The sequence below is a fragment of the Rhea americana genome, unplaced genomic scaffold, assembly GCF_003343005.1.
Source record: "Rhea americana isolate MKP2758 unplaced genomic scaffold, rheAme1 scaffold_160, whole genome shotgun sequence".
Taxonomy (NCBI): domain Eukaryota; kingdom Metazoa; phylum Chordata; class Aves; order Rheiformes; family Rheidae; genus Rhea; species Rhea americana.
This window is the reverse complement of record NW_028185706.1, coordinates 285,043-302,218: the sequence shown is the minus strand read 5'-3', so window position 1 is coordinate 302,218 and position 17,176 is coordinate 285,043. Positions and strand designations below refer to the sequence as shown.

The 17,176-nt window shown below is 36.2% G+C and overlaps 1 protein-coding gene across 1 annotated transcript in view; it reads right to left on the bottom strand.

Moving 5' to 3' along the window:
* Positions 1-17,176, bottom strand: part of USH2A (usherin) — a 399,365-nt gene that overhangs the window by 233,759 nt on the left and 148,430 nt on the right. Inside the window, exons 26-29 of the mRNA XM_085300119.1 lie at positions 13,825-14,098; positions 10,118-10,321; positions 9,909-9,989; positions 7,356-7,541 (exon numbers count right to left, since the gene is read on the bottom strand). Of these exons, the coding sequence (XP_085156245.1) occupies positions 7,356-7,541; positions 9,909-9,989; positions 10,118-10,321; positions 13,825-14,098 (745 nt within the window). The remainder of the gene's footprint in view (positions 1-7,355; positions 7,542-9,908; positions 9,990-10,117; positions 10,322-13,824; positions 14,099-17,176) is intronic.

Here is a 17,176-nt window from a genome sequence, read left to right as displayed (position 1 = left end):
CTATCAGTCACAGACAGCAGGCTTAATTTTCTCTTCTGAGAGTAGCCCTAGTTAGAGTACCTTCAAAGCTGAGGCATATCCTAACCACTTTGATTAACCATATTAAATCATTAAATTAACTTTTCCTGAGATATTCATCTGCAGAGCATAAAAGACTAAAAGGTGAAAAGTAATTATAAACACACGTCAAGGGAAGGATGGAGCAGTGATCGYGGACATGTGGAAGGAAAACTACTGACAACAATTTTCTCATTATCACATGTGTAGTCACATCATCAACACCTGGTTATTTCAGTAATGGCATAGGCAGGATGAACTACAATAACCATATTAAAGTTCCTGAAAGTCTTTTAGGAATACCAAATACTTGTAAATTCTTTTGTAGACTATTTTAGTTAAATATTAATTGCAGCTTTCACTAGTTTTCTTCAGTGCCTGTAACCGGGAGCTGCTAAAATTTAGGTACATGTGGATCTCCTGAAYTCTGTGATGAGATTGATTTGAATTATAAAATATTATCGTGTTTCATAATAGAAGTATTTTTGCTCAGACAGGCAAATGCAAAAGCTTRCTTTTATCTGAATGCTGGGTCTAAGCAAGGAACCCTTTGTTAAAACAAAAACTACAGCACTACACAGAGGACTGATTCAAGTACCCYAGGTCAAGAAGGGTGCAAAGAGCAGCTTAGTGAAGATATTTCTCATCAGATATTTTCTGTGTCACACTATGAAGGGTTTTTGTGCATTTTGAGCACTAATTAATACGGATGAGACATGATCACCTTTCTAGATTAATCTTCTGATAGTTAAACTTACTAAGACAYGTTAAACAAGCTTTAAGGCTGAACAATAACCCCTCACCATTTTGAAAGCAACCTTTACTGCCTAAGCACAGAAGGCAGCTTGCAGCCAGCCATATCAGAAATGGTATCAGCTACTGAAACAAAGGATCATTCCACAAGACATATGTAAAGGAAGATTAAATTACCRGAGAAATTAGGAGCCTCGAGGCCTAAGATGCATGGACTACAAAGGAAAGTGAAAGGAGAAGCCACCAACAGAGCAGACTGAAATAGCGTGTCTTTCATTTGTTTAAATACTGATTCTAATTTATTTTCTAAATTTTTATGGCAGTGTAATAATGACATTTGGAATATACTGGAATGCAGAGTAATAAAATCTAGCTTTTAGGGAAGAAAACTTTTTGTTGTAATGACCSTGGGCTTCCCTTATTTTTGTGCTCAGTATGACTTACTCCAAATATGTCAATGTTATGACATGTTTTTTGCAGAAAGGGAAGATGAGCTAGTGTAGTATCCCATGGACCTCAAAAATTTACACACTAATTTGAGTCATCGTGGAATGCAGACCCTGAACAGCACAGGAGGGGRAAAAAARAAAGAAAGAAAGAAAAACACTGCCTTATCTATTAAGTTGGTATCTTGAGAACTACCTGGTTCAACAGCCAGACTGATCACCCTTATTTCAAGGMTTTTATCCTACTGAATATTCCTCCTGAGATGAAAGTTAAGAAATCATTTGAGATTTTGAAGATGACAAGGGTCAGATTTTGAAAGATTTTTGTTTCTGAGGAGTCAAGAACAAGCATTTGGGACTGTGGGATTATGCTCAATTAAAGACCTGCTGTACCTTAAATATTTATTTTACTGCTTTAAAGATTTAGCTACTTTACCTTGATAAACGTGCAACAAGTTCTTTTGAATTCAAGACACACAAGACAGGCTTCTGGGGAATGGGTGATGCTTCTAATACTTTTTTTTTTTAGCGTGCTCCAGTTATGACTTAGGACCTTACTGCACAGAACAGATCATGGCAATCGTTCAAAAGAATTTATAGTCTAAGCATAAAACAACACACAACAGACGGATATAAAAAGGCATGAGGAAAAAATAAGATAAAGGGGAATGTCAGTGCCCTTAAATAAATTTGCTAGCAGCAGCTTAAGTGTAGTCTAGGCTAACAGGGAAGGAAAATTTTAAGGAGGGAATGGAAAGATACCTATGATTTAACTTCAAAGCATAGCTAGCAGCATTTCCCCCACATGTGAAAGTCAGTGTGGAGGCAAGCATAGAAATGAATATTAAGAAAAACACCTAACAACTGGTCACGACAATGAGCTGCATAAGAGTCTGACAGACTGTGGAAGGGCTTGAAAATGATCYGATACTGAAGAACTAGACTGAAGACATAAAAGGTATTGCGCAGGAAAATTACCCTAAGCTCCAAAACAGTAAGTCTGGAGATGTGAAACCCTGGACTCAAAATAAGGTTTCTACATTTAATAAAAGAAAAGAAAAAAAAGAGAGAAAAGGTAAGGTGAGGAAAAAAGAAGAGAAGGCAAGGGAAGAGGAGAAGGCAAGGGAAGAGGAGAAGGCAAGGGAAGAGGAGAAGGCAAGGGAAGAGGAGAAGGCAAGGGAAGAGAAGGGAGAGAAAAAGAGAAGAGAAGAGAACGCTTGAGGGAAATGAAGTTGGGCAGTATCATGGCATTATTATGAAGCAACAAACAGGTCGCACTCCATTCAAATGCCCTGAAGCATTGCTCACTCTGTTGGGTGACTCATGGTCACCAGGTCACTGATGGAACAGGTAAATATTGGCTAAGCCACAAGAACATAGTTGCTAGCCAGAAAACAGGTTAAAAAACCTAATAGATCTACACATAAACCTAATACTTGAAAATTTCGGACTGCTTGATTTAAGCAGAACCTGAGCTTGGAGTCTTTGGAATGTAAGTTTAAAAAYTAAAGCAAGAACTCTGAAGACCACAAGTGTTTAACTGCCACACTAATATTGCTAGTGCTTCCTAATAGAGCTGCTTCATCAGCAATCCCACTGGAAGGTGTAGTGCTTTCCTCTCTCCTGTTGAATTAGCTAGCCTAGCTGTTGGGRCTATTTTAGTACCTTCTTGTAGAATTCAACAAAGGAATTTCTAAAGGAGCAGTCCCTAAAGAGAAAGTAGGGAGAAACGTCCCTTTAAGCAATCTCAGAGGCAAACCAAGCAAAACCAGCATCTCATAGTCAGGTTCTGTGTGTGTATTTGTTAAATTTGGATTAACTGGGAAAGATAATTTAGGAGAGAAAGACAAACCTGTTCTTGGGAGCTAAMATATTGGATTCTGTCTCCTGAAACAGAGCAAGGAGCCTATACTGTAAAATAAGTTCATCTGTGATGAAGAAAGGCTATTCAATTGCATTTAAACTTACTTGAGATATATTGTTAAGAAAATGTTCATTTTCAGAAAATCAAACCCAGGATTTCAGGATTACCTGAAAATAGAGATTCCAAATACAAAAACAAGACAGAATTTTTCCAAAGTCTTTTTTTTTTTCAAAATATAAGATTCAAATGACTAAGTTTGAAGTTACTTCTGAAACCTCCCCAAAATATCAAGAGCTTTTCGATCTATCATTTTGTCTGTGCTTTACTTTGATATTTGGAGGTAAAGGTTGTTTGAGGTTGACTTGTTTGTTTTTTTAACCTAAGTGAGAACAATCTTTCCATTCAGTTTCAGTAAGCATAAGCTTAGGGATATCTGAAGAAAGCTATGTTGAGTGTTCATCATCACGAGCACCTCCATCAGTGCCATATATTAAAGTACTGATTACAGTCTGAAGGCATTAAAATCAAGCCAGAATAGGGAAAATTCACGTTAAGAATATTTGAAAGGTTTTGGTTCTCTAGAAGTTACAAAGATTGATTTCTTTAAATGTATGACGACTTCCATGCCAAGAAATAGAAGATTATGATTTAACTTCAAAGTTTCTCAATGCAGCACTTTCTCTTTGAATTCCAACAGGAGGCTGCCTTAACTACAAAAGGGGAGACAACTCCATCTGATTAAGATGGAGAGGAAGGTCTCTCAAGTGCTTTCACTTATTTTGTCCCTTGTGAGTAAATATGTTGTGTTTTAGTTAAATTAGGCATTTAATTACAGCTCCACTCCTAGCCTTTCCGCAAGGCTTTATGGACCATAGGCCATTAGAGCTAGTGAAGGGCTAATCAAACTGGCCTGACTCCATCAGCTGTACTTCAAATATTGTTTAAGGGTGTTTACAGTTACAGGATTAATGGCCTCTTCCTGTTAACAAACTAGAAGGAAAAATAATTCTCTACAGTAACGCAAAGTTTTAAACATTTAGTCACATTTCTTATCTACTTACACTACAGAATATTCCTATAATGCAATACAACATTTAAGCATCACTTCAGAGATTTCAGCCACCAGATAATGTAATYATATTATAACATTTCCCATTCTGATCAGTCTCACATCTCGATGAACTTGTTCTAAGACTTGTWTACTTTTTCAACAGGCTTATTCTCCAATAGACTATAGTATAAGTGCAAGGGTAGTAATTGTCTGTTTTGACAAAATGACTTTGCAGCTCCTATTGTATTGCTAACACTCATTTAAATACCATCAAAATTAGTTAGGAGGCTTAATGGTCTACTTCTGGTCCCAAATATAATGCTCRTTCAAATACTATTAAATAAACCCTGAACTTTCTCAAAATTGATTTGAAACAAAAGTGAAATTGATAAGCAGTAGTATAATTACCCACGACAAATGGAGCACAATTAATAGGAGAATAAATAGGGAAAATTAAKTAGAATTATTTCCATTTCTAACAATCTAGTCATCATTGGTGTTCAATTTTTGCTTTTAATTTTCTTTTAAGATCACATAAGAGTCACTGCACTCATGGATTAAACACAAATATTTGCAGATAAATTAAATTTTATATAGCCACAGCATGTGCCATGTCTTGATACAGTGAAGTTTTCATTGATGGTTATGTATCGTCTCTTATTCACAGTATTACTAGCAGCAAATTGCAATTGTCGCATTTATACTATAAGAGAGGAAAAAAAAAAAACTCTTTACTGTCCTCCCACCCCATATGAGAACACAATTGCTTTTCAGCGAATGTCCAAACACGTGTGACAGCACATTAACCTGCCTAGTGTGCTTAGGTACACAGGTTCTCAGACACTGCACTGGGTATCGTTTTCCTAGCCCTCAGATTGCATTTAAATAAACATCTGCTCACCTTTTACCCATTGCAAATCTGCTCATGAAGGCAACCTCTGACTGCCTTCAAAAATCAGTATTGATTTATCACTTGAGGTTTCTTCACTTTTCCATAACAACTCATACACATTTGTGGGGAATAATAATTCCCCCCAGTGCCCACAGATGAGTCCATCCGTGTAGGTTGTACTGAAATCTACATGCTGAAGGTGAAATCATTTCAAGATTAGTAACTTAACAGAAACACCTTTCATTTGGCTTAGCTCCGACCTCAGCATAACGACCTGAATTATATATTTCATGTAATGCAGAAATTGGGAAATACACAACCAAACTATTGCTGTAGAAGAGAAGCTGTAGAAGCTGTAAAATAACAAAAGGAGCACTATTTCCACACATGCAAAACGGAATTGGAAAAAACTTATTGCCATAGCATATTTCAGGTGGAAGAAGCATAGAGGAATTAAAAAAGGAAAGACAACTCCACCACAGGCCATTAAGCATGATAGTCCACACGCAACTTCCAGCTCAGGAATTCCATAAACTATTGACTGAAGTTGTATTAAAAGAAAGGCTTATTCTACACCTAGCACATTTCTTATATTTTCTTCCTAAACATCTCCAGTTTGACGTTGTCAGAGAGAAAAATGCTTGAAACAGTCCCTTGGCTAAAACTAATATAATCATTCTTAAGTTCTCAGAGTCATTTTATTTTGCAGCATTCAGCATCTACCTGCTGTAACAGACTAAACTGGGATTCACTTACTATTTCCTGTTAATGTAAAGAGATGTCATATTTTTCTGCATCCCCAAAGCTACGTGCAAATACCTCTTACTTGTCCAGCCTGGTGTAGATTTTTTCATAGCCCTCACACACAGTCATGGCATGAAACCAACAAAAATTAAAGTTTTGATTCTGGACATCAGCTGTGAATAAGCTATCTAATTCATATGCTTCTAATGTGGTCTTTAATTTCTACTAATACAATTTGTATTGCTCTACAGCATAGATAAAAGAGTATTCAATCAAGGAGTTCATCAAAGCAATCACAGTAATAACAGAAAGCTTACGCAGGTTTGGTACACTAAGTGCATTTCTCAGAAATATACAAGAGATCTCAAATTCGAGAAAATGTTTTCTCTTAAAAATGCACACATGCATTATGGCACAGAAACAACATAAAACACAGATATTTGTGCAAAAACACTAAGCACATATTAATAGGCTTTTGGAAAACAGCGGTAATATATTGCCTGAGGGTAAAGGCACATTCCGAGATTGTTATATTGCCCGAAGGTGAGCCAAACCAAGCCATTAGCCTTGAGTATTATGTCATTAGCATTTTTTAAATTAAGATGAATTATAATTAAATTTGGGGAGTACATAAACAGATTTATTGATTGCATTTTGATACAATGAGTTTTTTTTGTTTTGTTTTGTTTTGTTTTTACTATCGTCCCCTTTAGTCATCACATTACATAATTCAGACTGTTGTCCCAAGGCAACTGTGTAGTAGCAAGAACAGGGAGTCTATTGACAGAGAGCAGAAGGCCAGATGAAAACCATCTTGCCAGGAAAAAAAATCCCAAGATGTTCTCTACATAGCAGAAGATCCTAGAACTTCTTCCTGAAAACGTTCACCTCCTACAACTAAAAAGTTGCAGACTCCAGAAAATATTTCCCAGTTTCAGTGGTTCCTACAGCTTCTATTCACAACCCATAGCTCATCAGTGACAATGCCCAACTCCCCAAGCCCCTAAAGTTCTTCTTTCAGTAGTAACTTACTTTCACATTCCAGTGTTATCAAGCAAAGCATTTGYTCAACATAAATGAATACTAGTTCCTACTTAAATCAGTCAGGTTTATATTTTTAAAGTTAGTGAAGTGTGTTGGTACATCATGTCAAATAGCATCTTACAGGACTCAGCTTCAGAGTTCACTTAGGTGAACTGGATGTAAAGACGACGAGAAAGAAAAATCACTTATGCAAGGCAAAAAACAAACAAACAAACTCCTTTCTCCCCCAATTTCCTCAATAGATTGGAAAAAAAATGTTTAAATAAAACTACTTTTTAGTGTTTGAGTTTTATCTTAACTTCCAGTATATTCTGAAGTCACTGTTGAGGTATGTATGCAGATACTGACTTCAAATACTTCCACCCAAATATTATATATGCTGTGTATACACACAAACAGAAAAGCTCCATACAACTCTAGTAATACTTTTATAGGTCAACAAACAAGGTATAAGCATCTCATTTTATTAGAYGTGCCAAAAAAATGGTACTCAACAACACTTACCTGTGAGCATACCGGTGTCAGCAAGTTCAGCACTAGTGATGGGTACATTGGGACCGTCCTCTTCATATGCTTTCAAAATGTACTTCTCAATTACACCTATGACCCCAGCAGGTTTGTCCCAGGTGACCTCAATGCTGTAACCATTTATACTGTGAACTCCTGAGGGAGTTGGCACATTTTGTGGAACTGTGGAAGGATAAAATAGAGAAAATGGCAGTTCTGAGGAGACTATTGCCCCTATTCTTCACTTTTAATGGCTGCAGTAAATCAGACTCAACCATTAGCATAAATACAATTTATTAGAGTTGTAACTTTTCAGCATTGATTTAATATGACTGCACATCTTGAGCTATTCAGTTTAAGCTATATTTCAAAACCATCAAAACTCCATCTACATAACATTCTTGTCTTGTTGAGGCTTTCCAAAAACATTTAATGTATCAAACATATCTAAGCATCATTCATAAAAAGGGGAGGTGGATTGTATGTGGTTAACAAGTTCAGGCATTATAACGATGCAACTGAATGAAACAAGACAGTATTGCAACAYAGAAAGGTTTGACACTTATCTTTTGGATATCTCAGTCACAAAAATGTTACAAATATGAAACATTTGTAAAAAAATGCGAATTTTCATTTACAAAACTCAAGGGCTTAAAATTTTAAGTATGCTTGTTTATTTTCATATTTCTACAATGCAACACAACTGTCTCAGGGCAAAATAGAGACTTGTAAGGCCTTTTTGCAAAATCCTTTATTTCTTCATTCCATATTACAGAAAATGGAAAACGAAGATGTTTAAAAGACCTAGAAAGCCAAGCTCATATATGCATACAGTTGCTAATAAAAAGAATCATCCCATTTCCCATAACCTTTAACTATTTATTAGATATTGCTATACCAAGTAAAGGTCTGGTCAGTAACAGCTTCATCATAGATGACTGCACAAGGGATGCATAGAAAAGGCCCAAGGAACATTATGGCAGGATGATGGATGATGAGTTTGCTGTAAATGCATGCGGACTCCTGAGCCCTGCTGATGAAGATCACTTGCTTTTCTCACCATCAGGTAACTTTTTTTTTTTTTTTTTTTTTTTTTTTTTTTTTTTTTTTGTAATTTTATTATTTAACTTCATTAAATACAAATGCAACCTCATTTCTTGTAAGAGTACCAGAATGCAACGTGAAAGTTGTGATTCTTCTGAAAAGTAAGATTGTGATACTCAAGGAAGGCTTCAGTTACTACAGTAATATATTGATTTTATTAGTTTTGAAGWGTAGCACAGAGCAAGGTATGGCATGCTATAGCAGATGGTCTTCTCATAAGGGACACAACAAAACCAGCTCAAAAATAATTAAATAGTGCAATTATTTGCCAACCCTTGGGAGTATGTAGCTGTTCAGTGYTGTGGTCAGCTTGCAAATATAAATTTATGGTAGAACTTACTGTGGTCAAATAGTTGATATGAAAATATGTATATATTTGCTCTCTTCTGGGTGGTATACAACATAGCAACACTAAGGTGTGTAAGAATACATTTGCAAGTCAAATATTTACAGGTGTTGTCTTTTTAAGGGCAATTATGGAAACTTTTTTTAAAATGACATATAATTGGAAAGATCATACACTGAATACCTTGCATCAGACTATCTCTCTGCATTGATGGAATGCAATTAAGGTTCAATTTACAGAAGAGRAAAAGTTGCATAAATAAAATGTGCAGAATTGTAAATCTTCAAAAACTTGCTGGCTCAACAAKGTTTGCAAAAAAACTGAACGAAGAAGAAATGTCCTTTAATTTTGCTTCATAAGATTTATGGGAAAGTTGATCTTTAAGGCTCAGCAGGTATTATGCTCCTATTTTGAAACACTCCACACAAGTCACATTCTGCTTTCCTTGTAAGTATTATCTTATTTTCACACATAGTCTATGGGCTATGTTTAAAAAGAACAGCCTCTCCACATTTCTCCTCTATCATTCAGCAGCACTGAGTGGCATACCCATGTGCAGGCATGGAAAGAAAAATTTGCATTAAACTCTCTTCCGACTACCTGCTACATTGACTCCCATCTTCCATAGCCTGCTCCTGCTATCGCAGTCTCTCCTTTCTCACACTTGATTTTGTATCACTTGAAGTTATACACAGGAAAATATATATATATATATATATATATATATATATAAAAAATACTCAGATTTACTTATTCTAGTAGACTCACAAAATACGATTAGGTGTTTAGATGCGCATGTATCAACATACCTAGATGTGCAAATTTTCTGCTCAGATCACACAGCTCAATTTTGCTCTTGTGCAGTTACAAAATATATTTGGAAATTGGCTTTGAATTATGTGTGGGAAACATTTACCTGAACATTTTATAACTGAAATAAGATATTAACACGTTACCTATCCAAAGCATTGAGCATTTCTCTGCCCCTTAGAAATACAACCCCACTTACACTACTCAAAAGTGTCATGTGGGATTTTCTCCAACTTCACGTTAGATAGCTCATGACAAACTGGAATAAATAAGCTTTAAACTATGTTTACCTGATTCTCTTGTACGAACACGGGTCCATGCACTAGATACTGATCCACCTTCATTTGAGGCGACCACCCTATAAAGGTATTCTTCAAAGACCACAGAGAAAGATAAAAGAGGAGAAAAAAGCATAAAGAAAATGAGACGCCAAACATGGTAACACATTAATACAGAATGAAATAAAAAGTTGTATTTTGTTAAAGAACCAATGTATTACCTGTAAATGGTTGCAGACCATTCTCATAAACACTCTGCTCTTTTCCTCGGTATACTAGGATGGAGTCATTTCCCCTGCAGTTAACAGCACTGTCAGTTGATAGGCATCCGTCCAGATTGACTCTGACAGCACTGCTGGACACAGATGCCAAGTTAACGACAGCACCTCGTGTAAATTTAACATCCTTCATGCAACCACCGAAACCTAGCAAACAGTAAGGGATTAGTATCACATAAAGAGCTTCAGTCATTAATTAAGAATCATTTTTGTCCCTTCCAATTCTATATTTTCAGCATTAAAGACTGCAGTGTGCAAATGTTAACCTCCAACATGAAAACTTCCTCCTCCTATTTTACACTAAGCTAGTAGATATTCCTGGCATTCTAATGTTGATTTGATGCCTTACTGAACCACACGTTCATTATTACCAATTCCATCCCATGAGGAAAGATCTTTGCTTCATCTTCTGTCTCTGCTTTTAAAATTATTACTATAAAAGTGACTCTGAATTTGGAAATCATTTTTCTGTACTTTATCACTTGTTAATATTTTGTTATTATGCACTTTTTTTTTTCAAATTGAGAAAAATATATATATTTAATATATAGAGACTATATAGAAGAAAGAGGCAGATCAGATTATCCTAATGCGAATATATCCGGTATATTGTTTGCAAACATATTCTAGAAATACAACCCCAAACTATTCATTTACAGGAGAAAAAAAATRGTAACTTCATTTTGTTTTTGTGTATGTGTGTGTGTAATGTTACTATCAACATATCAGACATGTTAAATTTAATTATTTGCAATAGAAACATTACAAAATTTTAGGTTGAAGTTGTTCAAATTTCTATATATCTTTCTAAGATTTCAATTAAAAAGAAATTACTAAACTGATAGAAAATTGATAGAATTAGTTCTCAGATCTGAGTAAAGTTCAGTGATCAGTGGCTGATATAAAACCAAGCRTTAACCAAACTGAAGACTTCAATCCATCCAAGAATTTGTAAATTGAATTAATTTGTAAATTAAAAATCGGTCTCTTAGAGATCTATATTCTTTTTTAACTTTATGAAGGTATCATATATACATCTAAGGTATTTTTACTGCCTTTATTATTACAAGATGGCAGCTCAGACCAATAATCCTACTGAACCACCCAAGCTGAGAGTCTACTATTCGTACAAAGTTAATTGAGAAAGAAAGGTGGACACCCCTTTWTAATGATTCATCCTCTGGAATGCCTTCTCTCTCCCCTATGCTGGGAATTTAGAGAAAYTGCTCCTTCAAATGGACAAATCCTAATTTAAGCACAGCTCCTACTCCACAGTGACTTCCTCTGTTTCTCAGGCAGTCTGTGGCAGAGGAAAGAATTAATCCCATGTCGCCCAAATATCTTAATCATTAGACAAAATGAACAGTTGTTTAATTTTTGAGATGCATATTATCATAGCCTATTTTAATCCATTTTTATGTTTTTAGATGCATTCATCACCATTTGAAGATGTCTGACRGATGCTAGCCAAATAATGCTCTTTCTTATGGTCAGATAGTTGCTGTATAAAAGCAGTGACATTAAAAATTCTCACAAACATTCCTACCAGCTCATCTCCATCTTGGCYTCTCAGGACCATATGCAATGGGTCACACAAAAGCCCACAGACTCTTGCTGAAATTTCTTAAAAGATCCATAGCAAGTGATATGGGGGTAGGAGGGGGTCAGAGGAGAATGATATTTATTCCTTGTTTTTGCTGTGATAAAAACTATACTCATTTATTCAAAATTAACTACCAAGCAGCCATTAACTGGTAAATATTTATTAACCTGGAAAGGTCTACATATTCCATTACTAACACATGAGTATATTCCTAAACAAAAGTAAGTTTCAAAGCTGTATGTTTTAGGGAGTTGTATAAAGTATGCAAAAATGAAATAAAAACTCATGTTAAGTATCTGCTGTGGACAATGGTATTTTTATGGATTATAGTTAAAATAGGTTGGTAATACAAGCTTATTTYAAACCAAGTGACATTAAAGGAAACCAAAACTAACACAGATTTCCGTACTTTCTAGACTGCACGCCCAAACATACTATGGAGCTATGTCCTGTTTCAATCTTATCTCCTCTTTCGACTGATCTTCCCATTATTGCTATCGTTCTGATTGGTCACACCGATAGAACCTGACAGGCTACATCGGAGAGCATGATAAGGTCAGACGTAAGTTCAAAATAGAGACATAATTTCAAAATAGGCACTTAAGCCAACATTTTCATTTGCTGATACCTAAACTTGCTCATTTAAATCTACATTTAGGAACACATGAAAGGGGGTTCTACTCTCCRAAGTTCTGAATATACATGCACACAGCTGCCATCTTATTTCGCATGGTTTTGAGGAGGCTTGGTGGAAAAAATAAATGTTTACTGATATGCCTGAATATGCACCTCAGACATTCACTTTAGACAATATTTTGCCCTAGATTCTTAATTCATAGATTTCTTTGCTGCGGGAATTGAGAATGTATCTACTCACAAGGCTATACCACCTGCTAAGAGGCAATTCTGACAGGATATGACTGGCTAGCTCTTCTGGGCCATAAATATTATGCACACTTCCTGGAGGAACTTTATATTATATGATACTCACAACCAGAAGAATACTTAAAATAATATTTTTGAGCTGTCTGTAAATACTAGTGCTTTGATTTGATTCAAGTCATTCTGTAACTGCCACCTCACAAAGCTTCAACACAGCTCTACATATATTCCCTGCACGCACACATTCAATATAAACCCATGCATTCAGAATCACTTACTAAATCTCCCACTAACCATTTACTGCTACTTATTTGCCTGTAGTATCTGAAAAATACATCATGACTGAGTAACCAAATTTATTCAGTTCATAAGTAATCAAAAAAAACACTCCAAATCCTAAACAAGAGTTTTAGAGACACCTTTTTGACTACTATTCATACAGTTGGTCCTTTGGTGGAAGCAATTAGTAGCAGGCTGTAACTAATACTTGTCTCTTTTTCTCCAGAAATTAGACCAGAACAGAAAAGTCACAGTGATGGCTTAAAAGATGAGTGCCTCCTCTCCTCCTGGTAATGCAAAAGACRTTAGGTAACATAGCTGAAATTCAAATTCAGAATTTCATAATCCCTGGATGTTTCAGTCAGAATTAGTATTGCTTGAGGAAGGACTAACAAGCTCTCAACAGATGCTACATGTGGCAGCATCCAGCTTAATTACAGTGATTTAAGYTATTTGTATTGTGCTCCAAAAGTTGTCTTTTCCCAGTCCCTGAGTAAAAGGACTAATGTGAGCAGACTTTTGTGAGACAAGTTATCTGAACTGGCTTTCTAYGAGGAAGATTGGAGCCCTGCTGCTAGTGCATCCCAGGTTACTATTTGTCACTCTCCAATTCCACTCTTATAAGTTAGACTACTTCAGATATCACTGGGTTGGAAGAATTTTTATAGTATTCAAAAGGATCAGCAATAAATTTAGCTAGATCAGGTAGAGAGAGCTAATAATTCAGAAAGCAACAATGGATGGAAGGATAAATTTACTTCTCTGCTAAACTTGATCAGTGTTACATATGCATTAATTTACACTGCCAGCAGCTTGGTGTCCACCAAGAGCCTTGTGGATGACAACAGTTTATGAAATCCATAGGCTCCGCTGGGTGTTATCTTACCTTGTTCTAATCCCAGTTCTTTATAGGTATTCTGAATCGCAGGTGGGACTCCTCCTATGTAGACAGGCGAGTTTACTTCCAGCTGCTGAACACGGGGTTCTAGTGTCTGTTCTCTCAGCTCATTCATACTTGCTGAAACTACAGAGCCTTCCTTTTTCACAGTTACTTTCTTCCACCTTCCATCACAATAAAACAGTCCTAACCAGAGATCCAGTTGCGTAAAGACAATGCCAGTTTTTAACAAAATGCTTAATATTCCACTCTTCAGTTCAATCTATGTATTTTAAAACAGAAGATTTTGAAAAGGATATCACACATAGAGCAATTAAAGATGACCACACTGTAGATTTTAAAAAAATCAATTGAAAAATGGCAAATGTAAAAACATTTCTATCTTCAGGATAACAAAAATAAAATTGTTTAACAAAACAAATTAAATACAGTGTATCAGTTAATTTAGAATGTAGGAAACTATTTCTAATTTTTGGACAACTCACTTTAGCATTAATGTAACTAAGTGAAAATAAAAGACAATAAACCAGGACTGTTTTGCCTTTTTTGAAAAGAAGAAAACAGTATTTTATCTACCAATTCATTTTTTGGAAGAATGTAACAAGATAATATGGAAATGAAATGTCAGACCTAATTAAGCTCTTTTTAATTAGCTGGTGAACTCAATTTCAAATTTCTCCAGTATGTATTGATTCATTCTTATTCTTCTAAATCTTGTCAGAAAATAATGTTTTTTGCGTGTGCTTTTTGAGATTAATATGCCAATTTTCTAAAATAGAAATACATTTTACTTAAATTTTTGCTGCAGATGTTTTCAAATGTTTTACTGTTAGACTCTTTATCCTAACTGAATGGAACACACCAGCAAGGAGTGGTGAGATTGTAAATTAGTGGGTACAGAACACTAAACATTTATATGACGAACTTGTGATTGAAAAACATGGATAGGCTCACAAAAATACATTTCTATTTCCATATCAAAAAACTTATAAACTATATTAAACTAATAGTTCTTATTATAAATGCTTATCACTAGTATTGACAAGTTGACATATTTGTTACTGAGAATGTGTATCAGTATTTGTAGTCTGATTGCATTTTCTTAACAGTGACCCCAACTGAATAAAGAACTTGGTCTTTGAGATGTCATTAGCATTGTTCATGAGAAAGTCAGATTTTGTTTGTTCATTTCTTTGGAATGACAAATTTTCTTGTTTCCATGAGTTTGTACCCTTTGGTAGGTAAGGTCATTAAAATACAAGTGACAGATAGATCATGGAATCTATCTGATGAGCATAGCTTGAAAAAGCACCCCACCGGAAAAGTTAATTCTTATTCTGTGAATTAAAAGTGGTARCACAGATCGACTGTGCTGCCCTCAAAACCCCAGGCTGGTGGGAAGAGTGTTTCAGCTGCATGAGTCAGATCAGGACTGCAGCAGCATGACAGCAAGCCAGCCAAACCTAGCACGCGACCTGGCAGCTGGTGAGAGGGCACAGTGTTTGATTTAGTGTCACTACTCAGCACATCCTTCTTCCAATTTACTCATCTTGGCATAGTCTTGAAGCAGGCAGAGAATGATGCTTATGCTATTTGTAATGACCCGGTCTGACATTTAGAATGCCCAAGTGCATCTAGACATAGAGAACTATTCAGCTTGAACTGTTCCATGTGATGAAGATAAAAAGTAGAATTCTAGATATATCTAGCGTGTACCCTGAGCAGCAATTCAGAAAAACTGATTGCTTTGGACAAAATTCTGAGACTTTAGAAAAGTTTGATTGTTAATTTTTCTTGGGTGATATATTATGAGGTTAAGCTATAAATGCACAAAGATCATCATCATCATCTGTCAAACATGTTAGCCACCATCTCTGATGAGAGAGAGATAATATAAGATCATTCTAAGAAGATTATATCAAAACTCCAAACCAGAGCATGTTCCCAGTTTAATGGTTAAAAGTACAGTTGCCGTTTGGAATTTGGGGTACAAAATATTAAGCAGTACCGTAACTGTAGTTAATAACTGTTCTCCATACACACAATGTTTATTTTGCTATACATGAATGTGCATGGCTGGAATTAGGAAAGTCAAACTCAGCTGAATCTGGAAGGGATAAGCAAGAAGAGCTTCTACAGGCACGATGGCAGGAAAATGAAAATTAAGGCTAGTTGCTCAATGGGGCAGGGGCCCTGGTGACAAAGGACCCAGAAAAGGCTGAGGTATTCAGTGCCATCTTAGTCTCAATCTTTACCGGTAAGGTATGCTTCCAAGGCCTGCCAGTTCCCTGAGCCTAGTAACAGAGTCTAGGGGTGTTACATCTTCCCTTTCCTCTTAACTAGATGAAGATCAAGATAGAGACCACATAAGCAAACTGCACACACTCAAGTCCATGGGATTGGATGCGATATATGTTCAAGGCTGTGAGGAAGCTGTTTAGTGTGATTGTGTGGCCACTGTCAATCATTTTTGTAAGGCTGGGGCAATCAGGGTAGATTCCCTTGAAAAATGCATGTTCAAAAAGGGGAAGGAGGAACTAGGGCTAAGTCAGGGACACTGTACAGGAAGCCTTCATGGAGACCATATCCAAGTATAAAAAAGGACAAAAAGATGATTGAAAACAACCAGCATGGATTTACTTAGGGAAAACCATGCCTGAACAACTTGATTGCCTTCTATGATGAGATGGCTGGCTCAGCAGTGGGAGGAAAGATGCTGTGTGCCTTGACTTTAGCAAGGCCTTCAATATAGTCTCCCAGAGTATCCTTGCTATCAAATTGGTGAAACAGGTGGACTGTATTTGAACTGTAAACCGAGTGGAAAACTGGCTGGACAGCAGGGCTCAAAAGGCTGTGATGAGTGGCTCAGAGACAGCCCCTGGCAGCTGGTTACTAGGGGCATCAGTAGGGACTGATACTGGGACCAATTCTTTTTAACAGCTTTATTAATGACCTGGGTGATGGGATGGAGTATACTGTCAGCAAGTTTGCAAGTGATAACAAATAGGAGGCTGCAGTTGATATGCTGGACAGAGAAAGAAGGTTTAAAGAAATGGACTTAGTGGGTTCAGGAGAATAACAAATTGAACATGAGCCAGTTCATACTAGAGCTAAATCACTGTAGCTTGAGTTAATTATCTCAGGACTTGGAAGTCACAGAAGAAAGAAGCACACAGAACACCTTTCTAGAACATTTTGTCTTGGGCAGAAGATAAGAAAGAATCTTTTGGCAGCAAGCCAGCCCTGCGTTCAGTTATTGTTAGTCAGAAACTATAAAGCTGTTAAGAGACCTGTCATTTATGCAAAGGAATGAGTCAAGCAATACTATTGCACACTTGTC